General features: G+C 52.6%; 1 protein-coding gene across 3 annotated transcripts in view; it reads right to left on the reverse strand.

The window, feature by feature from the left end:
* CCP110 (centriolar coiled-coil protein 110) overlaps window positions 1-12,155 on the reverse strand; it is a 33,162-nt gene extending 21,007 nt beyond the window's left edge. Inside the window, exons 1-4 of one of the 3 annotated variants that reach the window (XM_055135240.1) lie at window positions 11,937-12,155; window positions 8,669-8,807; window positions 6,227-6,381; window positions 753-881 (exon numbers count right to left, since the gene is read on the reverse strand). In XM_055135240.1, the coding sequence (XP_054991215.1) occupies window positions 753-881; window positions 6,227-6,367 (270 nt within the window). In that variant the 5' untranslated portion in view covers window positions 6,368-6,381; window positions 8,669-8,807; window positions 11,937-12,155. Of the gene's footprint in view, window positions 1-752; window positions 882-6,226; window positions 6,382-8,668; window positions 8,856-11,936 lie in introns of all 3 variants that reach the window. The other 2 variants (XM_055135242.1, XM_055135243.1) reach the window with 2 other exon arrangements.
* Window positions 12,156-12,165: the final 10 nt, after the last annotated feature.

A 12,165-nucleotide genomic window follows, 5' to 3' on the forward strand; every position in this document is an offset into this window, starting at 1 on the left:
AAATAAATGAGGGCAGTTATTTACAGAGACTGAGAATAAGGTCATTGAATCAACAGTGTCATTCGCTCAGGGACAAAGCACAATGGCCAATTCTACCACTGGGTCACTGAAAATTCAATGTTCTAAGAGTCATAAGACAGACAATACACAAGTACACTCAACATGGGGCTCCAGTGTCTAGAGACCCTCTGATTTAAGCAGTCAGAAGTTGGTGAATTTTCCACAGAGTAACTGAAATGGAATATTTCAAATGATACTCCTGAGAAGCCCGGAGTAAGGTTCTCAACACCGCAGTAAAGCACACTGGTAATTAACTAGTAATAGATTTTTTGAAAAATGGTCACCAGCATTTATCTTTAGTTTCTATCAACCACTAAACACGGATCCCCTTTATCTCTTCATTCCCCGACTCCCCGAGACCCCCCCATCCTGCAACACCACCACTTTTCCTTTGGAAATCACCATATAAATAATTCTTCTTCTTTTTTTTTTTTTTGTTTTTTGGGTCGCACCTGGCGATGCTCAGAGGTTACTCCTGGCTCTGCACTCAGGAATCACTCCTGGCGATGCTCAGGGATTACTCCTGGCTCTGCACTCAGGAATCACTCCTGGCAGTGCTCAGGGGACCCTATGGGATGCCGGGGAATGAACTTGGGTCAACCGCTTACAAGGCAAAGCCGCCCTACCCACTGTGCTATCGCTCCAGCCCCTAAGTTCTGAATTATACTTTTAAAAAAGTTTAGAGGACACACCTGAACATTTTCGATAATCTCCTGGACTCGTGTCAGTAAAACTTTCTTCCTATTGACCTGCTTCCTTGCTTCGACGTCGAGGGCTCTCTGCTTCTCCTGCCGCATCTCCTTCCTTTTCTCAAGATTGAGCTGCAAAGGAGCACAGAGGGGATCATTATGCACGGACGGACCCGGGACTGTCAGGAAACACGGGAAGTTATGAATCAGAAAGACTGAAAAGACATGCACGAGAGGCAAAAACCTATGTGGAGTGCAAGACCCGGGAGCGGTGGGGGGCGGTAACGCGTCGGGTGGGATACGCCCCGTCTCTCCGTGCTGATGGGAGTGTTCGGGTGCCTAGGAAGGAGACGAGTGTGTACGGGCTGCGACACTCAGGCACCTTCCCACTTAAGAGCTGTGCACTTCAGGGGTGGAGACAGGGTAGCAAGTAAGGCACTTGCCTGGCACTCGGTCAACCCGGGTTCTACGCCAGCACCGCATATGGCCCGCCATGCACCACGAGGACTAGATCCCTGAGCACAGAGCCGGGAGTAAGCCCTGAGCACTGCCAGCTGTGGCCCCCAAATGACAAAAATAAAAGACCTGTGCATCTCACTGGTTCTACGTTGAGACAGGGCCACGTAGCACAGTGGGTAGGGTGTTGGCCTTGCAGGTGGCTGACCCGGGTTCGATTCCTCCGTCCATCTCAGAGAGCTCAGCAAGCTACCAAGAGTATCCCCGCCCGCACGGCAGAGCCTGGCAAGCTACCCGTAACGTATTCGATAGGCCCAAAACAGTATCATGTCTCATGATAGTGGCATTACTGGTGCCCGCTTGAGCAAATCAATGAACAACAGGACGACAGTGCGACAGTGCTATGTTGAGACAATTTTCGTTTTGCTTTTGTTTTAAAAAAGCAAGTTCGGGGCTGGAGCGATAGCACAGCGGGTAGGGCTTGCACGCGGCCAACCCGGGTTCGATTCCCAGCATCCCATATGGTCCCCCGAGCACCGCCAGGAGTAATTCCTGAGTGCATGAGCCAGGAGTAACCCCTGTGCATCGCCGGGTGTGACCCAAAAAGCAAATAAATAAATAAATAAAATAAATAAAAAAGCAAGTTCAGCAGTGCTGAATCACCCTGGATTCAATTCCCAGGCCTTATGATAGCAAAACAAGTAAACACTTTGAATCATTTATCAAATGCTCTGAAACCAGGGATAAAATTAGCCCTGCCACCACACACATGCCCCTGGCCACAGGTAAAAGTCATCTGGCAACGTCTTCCTTCCTTCTCTTGGGCAGTTGTTCTCCAACCTTTCATCATTTAATCAATATACACTTTACTTTTTTAATGTCTCAAGAAAATGCCCGAACGTCTAATGATAAAAGAAACTGGCAATGTTTTATTTGCCTACAAAATCACAACGCATAATTGGTTCCACTTCATTACACCCTCCAATAAGAAAAGTATTATGATGTCAAAATTAAAGGCTTCTATGTATTTTATCTGTTTATAATGGATTAAATCTTAATTATTGAGTCCGTAGAAGTTTAGTCACCGTGTCAAGAAGTCAAGATTTATTTCAGACTTACATTATACAAGAAAAGATTCCAATCTTGCTTTATGCAGTTTCCAAATACAAGGTCAAAGTGGACTGAGGTCCACAAACAATGAGCTTTGACTCATACGTAAGCGACAGAGTCGCAGTTGAGCAAGATTCAAAGATTTTGGTTCACGTTAAGCTACTCACAATATGGTACCCAGGAGATACTAAAAATATTTTCAAACTTTTCCTTATTTGCATGACACCCAAGAATCATTCTGGCTTCCTGACTAATACAAATAGGAAAAATATTTACCTTTAAAGAGTCATACAGCTCTGACCCTCAAATAGCAAAGCCTACACATCATTACCAGAAGGACAACTGAACATTACCCGGCGATGCTCAGGGGTTACTCCTGGCTGCACAGTCAGGAATCACTCCTGGCGGTGCTCAGGGGACCATATGGGATGCTGGGGATCGAACCCCCGGATTGGCTGCACGCAAGGCAAACACCCTATCCCACGGTACTATCACTCCAGCCCCAAACTGTCAGATTTTTACTTCCAGCTTATAGGAACGACAAGAAACAAGAACTAGAGGACAAGTTAAACAGGACAAGTGAGGAAACGATTGGATCCATCCCAAATGTAAGCCATCCTTTAAAATAACAGGTGTGGTCTCTTAAAGTCATTATCATAAATAAAACATCTGAAGAGGCTGAGGGAGTCTGTAGAGTAACAGATGAAAACACTTGGTGGCAAGGGGCCAGAGTGATAGTAAGGTGCGTAGGACACATGCCTTGCACCACGGACTAACCAGGTCTGATCCTCAGCAACTCAAAACGGTCCCCTAGTCCACCAAGAGTGACCACTGAGTCTGGCGCCAGGAGGAAGCCCTGAATATCTCCAGGTGTGCCCCCGAAAGAAAAAAAAGATTAAAATATTTTTATAATAAGCAAAGGTTATTGTCAGTGTTGACTTAGTCTGGGCTAGGAAAAATATAGTAAGAGACATTTTGAACACAAATGGCTGGATTTGAACGGGTAAAGCCTTCAGATGCTATTTACTTTTTTTTTTTTTTTTTTTGGTCACACCCGGCGATGCACAGGGGTTACTCCTGGCTCTGCACTCAGGAATTACTCCTGGCGGTGCTCGGGGGACCATATGAAATGCTGGGAATCGAACCTGGGTCGGCCTCATGCAAGGCAAACGCCCTACCCGCTGTGCTATTGCTCCAGCCCCTTCAGATGCTATAGTCATTTAAAATAGTCATTTTCTCAAGGTGTGATAGTGATTACTTGGGGTTTTATGTAGGAGAACAGCCTGGTTTTTAGAATATGAGTATTAAAATGTTTATGTAGGGGGCTGGGGCGATAGTACAGTGGGTAGGGCATTTGCCGCACATGCAGCCAGACCCAGATTCCATCTCTGGCATCCCATACGGTCCTTCAAGCACCCACCAGGAATAATTCCTGAGCAGAGGCAGGAGTAACCCCTGAGCATTGCCAGGCATGTCCTAAAACACACAAAACAGACAAAGAGAAATTTATACGAAATACTTAAGAAAGTATTACAGACCCACAACTTTCACAAATCAGCATGCAAACAACAGGGTGCATGTCATCACATGTATATAAAACCACCAACGGAGAAAGCAAAGATGGTGAAAATGTTCAAAATCGTTGATTCTAGATGACAGACCCCGGCAACCACCATGCTATCAATTTTCTGTCTGTTTAAAAATTTTATAAAGTGTTGGGAGAAAAAATCTCACCATTTCAACTGCTATATAAAAAATATTAGGTTTAAAATGCACTTTCAGTATCAACGTTCTGAGTGGAAAGACTCTATTTGAAAACAGCTGACGCAGCCGGCCCTTCTCTGATGACGCAGAGAGTGCGTCAAGCATCTTGCTTGTATTTGGTCACTTAATCCTCAAGCGGTGGGTGGAGGGGCTGGAGCGAGAGCACAGCGGGGAGGGCGTTTGCCCTGCACACGGCCGACCCAGGTTCAATCCCCAGCATCCCATAGGGTCCCCCGAGCACCGCCAGGAGTGATTCCTGAGAGCAGAGCCAGGTGGAAGGATCCCCTGAGCATCACTGGGTGTGACCCAAAACGGAAAAAAAAAAAATAAAATCCTCCAGGGGGCGGGGAGATAGCACAGTGGTCGGGGCGCCTGTGCCAGCTGGGTAAGCGCCCCAGCGGCAGGCGGCTCTTGAGCACCACTGTGGGTGGTCCCAGAGGAGTGGCACTTTGGGGTGCCAGCAGCCCTGCGTCCCAGAGCCCTAACACTGAGCCACCACCTGGGCAGCCAAGGATCACAGGGAGCGGCTCCCAGGATTCCTTCCGCACTGCAAGGGAGGCTCCGCCCCCTCCCCAGTGGCCTTCCCGCAAGGCAGACACTGTATGGGGAAGAGGCGGGGTCCACAGGCAGTGCTCAGGAGGGACTCCCTGGTTCAGTGCTTGGGAGTGCTCCCCGCAGTGCTCAGTGGCCCATGTGGTGCCGGGGGTTAAAGCCTGGCCTTCCACATGCAAACATGCCCTCAGCCCACTGGGCGCTCTCTCGGGCTGGATTTTCACCCTGACTTAGTGAAGACAATGGGCTCGCAAGTTGGCACAGCAGGTAAGTGGCAGCACAGAGATCTGACGCCAGGCCAGAAGGCCCGAGAGCAGAGCTGTTCCCCACCCCGCCACCCCGGCTCTGAGGGGGGCTCTGCAAGGCGATCTGGGGTAGCTGTACTGCACACTTCAATCCACTGGCCTCAGATTTTAATGACACGGATGGGATCTACAAAACGGATCACAATTAAACTAGCCTACCACTGACGCACGTGCAGCTTCCTCATCTACTTTAGTTCTTTTATTTTGGGTTTTTGAGTCAGACTCAGCCGTGCTCAGGGCTTACTCCTGGCTCTGTGCTCAGGGATCACTCCTGGCGGGCTCGGGAGATGATAAGGGGTGCCGGCATGCAAGGCAAGTGCCCTGCCTGCTGAAAGCGCTCCAGCCCCTACTTTTGCTACCTTAAGCCATGCCACTAGAGCCTCGACCCATATTTCTTTGGGACACAGACGAGTACGATTGTAAGATAGTACCCAGGTCGGTACTGCTGGGTTAGAAGGTTCCTTTTAAAATCCGCTGACCACCACCAAATTGTTCACACACACACACACACACACACACACACACACACACACACACACACACACACACACACAAAAATCAACTGATTCTCTCGGCCAAAGTGCACTGCTCAGCACCTTTCCCCCAAAACCGAAGGAAATTGGGTCCTTTGCCAATCCAGTAAGGAACTGCTAATTCAACTCTATTCTTCTCATGACTAATAAATATCAGGCATCTTTCCACTGCTGATAAGACTTTTCTTTTGTTTTTCTGTGGGCCACTAAATGGTGCTCTATTTTAATCTGGGAGGTCTCTGAGCCGCACCCAGCTGTACTCAGAACTTACTCCTGGCAGAACCCAGAAACCCTACGCAGTGCCAGAGATCAAAGCTGGGCCAGTTACATGCAAGGCAAGCACCTTCCCCAACTCTACGATCTCTCTGGTCCCAACGGTTCATTATTTTATTCCGCCCGCACGGCAGCTCCCTGTGGCATATTCGATATGCCAAAAACAGTAACAACAAGTCTCACAATGGACATGTTACTGGTGCCCGCTCAAGCAATCGATGAACAATGGGACGACAATGCTCCTGTGCTACATTTACTTATTTAATTTTTCTTCTTGAGTTTGGGGCCACACCTGGCTGTGCTCAGGGCTGACTCCTGGCTCTGAGCTCAGGGATCACTCCCGGTGGTGCTCAGGGGACCAAACGGGGCACCGGGGATCAAACCCAACTCAGCCATGTGTAAGGCAGACACCTTCCCCGCTGTACTATCTCGCTGTTTGCTACTATTTTATTAAAAAAAAAAATTATTTGAAACCAGCCCTTACCAGGGGAGAAAGCACAGCAACCCCATGGAAGCGGATAAGTGAGACGCTGTCGGAGCCGGGAGGCAGAAAGTTGTCTGCAGACAAAGGTGCCTCTTGGATTCTGGCGAGACTTTCCTCACAGAACTTCTCATATTCCTCCATCTTCCACAACCACACTAGAGAGAAGAAAAAGTCACTTTAATGCACTGAGGAAAACAGGTAGCAATAGTTGGGCAAATTTCGTAGGGTGCTGAGATAACCTGGCAATTTTTTCAGCTGCCTCAGTGAATGGAGCGTCAGTTAGTGCCAAGAGAGAGTGGAAGCAGTTAAGTGTTGCTTCGTATGTTACAATCGCATGCACAGCAATCTTTAAACAGTCTGTCTAGAGAAGAACTAAGAACGCAGCCGTGAACTCTTCTGCAAAGCAATAAAGTCCTGTAGATTACAAAACAGTGTATACTTTTGCTTGGACTGGAGCGATAGCACAGCGGGTAGGGGGTTTGCCTTGCACGCGGCCGACCCAGGTTCGATTCCTCCATCCCTCTCAGAGAGCCCGGCAAGCTACAAAGAGTATCTCACCCGCACGGCAGAGCCTGGCAAGCTCCCCGTGGCGTATTCGATATGCCAAAAACAGCAACAACCAGTCTCACAATGGAGACGTTACTGGTGTCCACTCGAGTAAACTGATGAGCAACGGGGATGACAGTGCTACAGTGATAAAGTAAAAGAATTATCAAAAAAAAAGGGGGGAGGGGCTGGAGCGATAGCACAGCGGGTAGGGCGGTTGCCTTGCATGCGGCTGACCCCGGTTCTAATCCCAGCATCCCATATGGTTCCCTGAGCACCGCCAGGGGTAATTCCTGAGTGAAGAGCCAGGAGTAACCCCTGTGCATCGCCGGGTGTGACCCAAAAACCAAAAAAAAGAAAAAAACAAAAACGGGGGGGGGGGGGGAGACAGAGAAACCATGAGTAGGTGGGGCATACAGAAATGAAAGACGCTAGATTATGACAGTCCCCTACAGTGTTAACTTACTACACTTAGTTAGGGTCAGGAGCAAATCAGGCAATTAGGAATCAAAAGTACACAGGGGTGTGGCAGGGTCACTTAGGGAAGGGAACTCTACGGCAATGGTGTGTGTGGGGTGGGGGGGAAGGACCTGCCACAGAGGCAGGCTGGGGGCGGGAGGGAAACTGGGGATATTGGTGGAGGGATTGGTGCTGGAAGACTATATCCCACAACTCATAAATATTTATATTTATAAACTACATCTTTTTTAATTTTGTGATTCACTGTGACTCAACAAACAGATGAATAAGAGAAACAAAAGCATATTCATGCTTTGGTAAGATCATGAAAAATAAGTTTCTAACTCTGACCAATGGGTTCTTTCTACCATCCCGTTACATGTGATTAGTTCTGTGCTTGACATATGTATAAAGTGAGTTTAAGTTAAAAAGAAGTGGTTTGGGGCTGGATCGATAGTACAGCAGGTGGGGCGTTCGCCTTGCACGGGGCCCGACCCGGGTTCGATCCCCAGTATCCCATATGGTCCCCTGAGCACTGACAAGAGTAATTCCCGAGTGCAAAGTCAGGAGTTACCCCTATGCATTACGAGATGTGACCCAAAAAGCCAAAACAAAAAAAAAAAGTGGTTCTCTAGCCCGCAAGAGATCACCGTGGAAAACACACTGAACGGACAGAAGACAAATCATAGTGCCTCACTGCAGGATAAACACGCCCATCCTCTGATTTCCGATGTCAGACTTCCCCTCCAGGACCAAAATATACAGAAATTGACTTGGCAGAGAAATTCAAGTAACCCAATTTCTGCTAAAAGACTTTAAAGTAATGTGGAACACAACCTATCCACTGAGCACTATAGGAGCCATCAAGACTGCCGTACAATGGACACAGTATCCTGCCGGGGCTGGAATTACACTTTCAAGGTCTTGGAAATTTAAGGAAATAAAGGATCCTGATGGTATTCCTTTCTCCTTTCAATAGCACCCAAGTACGTCCCCCTTGCTTCAGAAAGATGAAGCCACAGACTTCAAACAGGTCATGGATCACACACACACACACACACACACACACACACACACACACACACACACCCTCCCCCCCATCAAGCCTCACAGCCAGCATATGACAACACACAGAAAAGTCACATTCATGTGCAAATAAGGAAAGGATGGGAATTCTGACGTGGTCCATCCTGTTCCACTCTGGATGTCCCCTGACTATCCTCTGGAGCGATAGCACAGCAGGGAGGGCATCTGTCTTGCACACGGCAGACCCGGGTTCGATTCCCAGCATCCCATAGGGTCCCCCGAGCACCGCCAGGAGTCATTCCTGAGTGCAGAGCCAGGAGTAACCCCTGAGCATCGCCGGGTGTGACCCAAAAAAAAAAAAGAGGCCCGTGGCGGAGAGGGGCATTGCTCTCAGGTGCTCGCAGCACTTACCACTATCTGAAATTATCTCCTCTATTTCCTCCGTTTCTGTCTGTCTTCATCCGCCAAGGCGGAAGCTCCATACGCACAGGCTCCGTCCGGGTCCCGCTCACCACATGCCCGTCACTGCCAGGTCAGCACACAGTAGGCTCTTGGAAAAGGCATCAGAGAAACGAATCTGGGTCACTGGCTCAACTAACTTAAAAACAAAGAAAAATTATTTTTAAGGAAAAGAAGGGCGGGGGAAGTAGGCCAGGGAGCAGGGAAGAACAGAATTTCAGGGGGTGCAAGTGGCCTGCGCAGGTGACCCCTATTTTCTTTTTTTGGGGGGGCCACACCCGGCGATGCTCAGGGGTCACTCCTGGCTCTGCACTCAGGAATGACTCCTGGTGGTGCTCAGGGGACCCTATGGGATGCTGGGAATCGAACCCGGGTTGGCTGCGTGCAAGGCAAACGCCCTCCCCGCTGTGCTCTCGCTCCAGTCCCTGTGACCCCTATTTTCAGACCAACGGTCCCTCTGAACGGCACAGCGCCACAGGAGGCAGGAGCGTCCCCGGCCCATGTGACTAAGCAAGAGGGGACTTTCTCACACCGCAATTACCTGTCGGCTGGGTCCTGTTTTACGGGGCATCGGGACTACAAGGCCTCTCCACCCACAAATCTGCTGGCCCGACTTTATCACCCGGCATTACGAGGCCACTCGAATTAATAACCTGGCCGTGGCACCCAGTTCAGACATGCCTCGGTGCCTCCCTTCATTCCACCCGCACTTCTCCAGATGTGCCTCGTTGAAAACCCCATAGGGGGGCTGGAGCGATAGCACAGGGGGGAGGGCGTTTGCCTTGCACTCGGCTGACCCGGGTTTGATTCCCAGCATCCCATAGGGTCCCCTGAGCATTGCCAGGGGTAATTCCTGAGTGCAGAGCCAGGAGTAACCCCTGTGCATTGACAGGTGTGACCCAAAAAGCAAAAAAAAAAAAAAAAATACCCATAGGTTCAGCAGCCCTGCGCCTTATCCACCGGTTACCAGAAACACCAGGCCACCTAGCTGTAAGTTGTTCTTTATCCCACAGCCCCCGCCCCCACCCACTTAAACATCAACTCCTTGTACAGGCAACGGAGGAGAATGTTTCTCGGTCAGGCACGTGGGACCTCTAGGTTCTTGGTAGCTCAGAGAACTGCTCCAATTTCCTCATCTGTAAAATGGGGGCATTCCATTTCTGTTGCCAATTTAAAAAACAAAAACAAAAACACAATTCAAGATTGTGGCAGGACTCACGAACTGAAACACGGAGGGCAAGGAACATACAGCGCAGGCCCAAGCGGGTGTGCATCGACCCTCGGGACGGCTGGCTGCTTTTCCTGCAAATTCAGGGCTGGTGGGCGGGGTTCCCATCACAACCTCCTGCCCTCCAGGGGTGCCACGATGGTGGGGGGGTGTGAGTGGGGGGGATTCTGGTGAGATTCAAACAGCGCTGAAAGGAGCGCTGGAGGGATAGGACGGTGGGTCGGGCGCTTGCCTTGCACCAGGCCGACCCAGGTTCCATCTGCAGCATCCCCTAGGGAACCCCCTCCCCAGCACTGCCAGGAGTGATCCCTGAGTGTGGTCCAGGGGTAGCCCCTGAGCACTGCTGGGTGCCCCCCCCCCAAGAAATCCAATGTAACTTAAAAAACAGGACTGGAGCAATAGCACAGCGGGTAGGGCGTTTTCCTTGCATGCAGCCAACCCGGGTTCGATTCCTCCGTCCCTCTTGGAGAGACCGGCAAGCTACTGAGAGTATCTCGCCCCTAATGGCAGAGCCTGGCAAGCTACCCGTGGTGTAATCGATATGCGAAAAACAGTGACAAATCTCACAATGGAGACGTTACTGGTGCCCGCTCGAGCAAATCGATGAACAACAGGACAACAGTGCTACAGGCAGTGCAATTTAAAAAGACGCAAGAGGGGCCGGCCGGAGTGATAGCACAGAAGGTAGGGCGTTTGCCTTGCACGCAGCCTACCCGGGTTCGATATCCGGCATCCCATAGGGTCCCCCGAGCACCGGCAGGAGTAATTCCTGACTGCAGAGCCAGGAGTAACCCCTGAGCATGAACGGGTGTGACCCAAAAAGAAAAAAAAAAACAAACCAAAAACCCCACGCACGTGCGCGCCCCCAGCCCATCTCTAGGCTTCTGTCGTTGCTTGGCGTTGGGGGGCCGGGACAGGGGGCGCTGGGAGGATAAGGGACGGGGACTCGAAGGGGCTGGAAGCCGAGCATGGGCTGCACCCGGCGGCATCAGGAGCCAGAGCCGGGCGGTCCCGGGCGCATTCCCCGGAGAGGCGCCGGGCAGGTAAACAGCGAGCGCGCCGCGCCCGGCTGGGCTGTGGTTACGGGCGCGCAGCAAAGCCCCAGCCGCCCCCTTGGAGACGCCTGGCCCGCTCCCCGGCACCGCGGCAGGGAAACAAAACAAACGGCTCCGGCGTTGCAACACCCCACCCCCGAAGCCGCGGGGTGCATCCCGGCCCCGCGCCCCCAGGAAGGACCCTCTGCCCAGGACCCTCTGCCCTCGCCCCCCACCCCAGCTCCTCGGGCAAAAGGAGGCTCCATCCCGCGACTGCACCAAGCGGTGCCCAACATCACCCGGTAGTTGCAACCCCCGGAGCTGCGGGGCGCACTCCGGCCCCGCGCCCTCCGGGAGGACCCTCTCTCTGCCCTCGCCCCCCATCCCCACCCCCATCCCCAGCTCCTCGGGCAAAAGGAGGCTCCATCCCGCGGCCGCACCAAGCGGTGCCCAGCATCACCCGGGCCGCGGGGCGCATCCCGACCCCGCGCCCCCTCGGCCTTCACCAGGGAGGACCCTCTGTCCTCGCCCCCCCACCCCTTCCCCCAGCTCCTCGTGCAAAAGGAGGCTCCATCCCGCGGCTGCACCAAGCGGTGCCCAGCATCACCCGGCAGTTGCATCCCCCCCACCCAAGCCGCGGGGCGCATCCCGGCCCCGCGCCCCCTCGGCCCTCACCAGGGAGGACCCTCTGCCCTCGCCCTCGCCCCCCACCCCCACCCCCAGCTCCTCGTGCAAAAGGAGGCTCCATCCCGCGGCTGCACCAAGCGGTGCCCAGCATCCCCTGCCAGGCCCGCGGGCATCCGCTCTCCGCATCCCCGGCGCCTCTGCGGGGGGCTCGAGCCCCCGGAGCCCCGCCGCCGCCGCCGCGCTCGGGTTCCGTCCTCGGCTCCGCGGGACGCCCCCTGCGACCGCCCCGCAGCAACGACCCCCGGGAGGGTGCAGCGCCGGCCTCACCCACCTGGTCTCCCCTGCACCCCGCGGGCCCGAGCAGCGAGCACCAGGCTCAGTGGGTGCCGAGAGAGCGCAGCTCGGAGCGCCGCCGCCTTCTCCTCCTCCTCCCCGCCATATTAAGGGTCTCCGGCGGCAACGCGGGCTCCTGGCAACGGCCGCCGCTGGCACCGACCGGGCTCCACCTCTCCAGACGGGCACTTCCGGTGGGTGCTTCCCGGGCCGTTGGACACCGGTTG

This window comes from Sorex araneus, chromosome 4, assembly GCF_027595985.1.
Source record: "Sorex araneus isolate mSorAra2 chromosome 4, mSorAra2.pri, whole genome shotgun sequence".
Taxonomy (NCBI): Eukaryota; Metazoa; Chordata; class Mammalia; order Eulipotyphla; family Soricidae; genus Sorex; species Sorex araneus.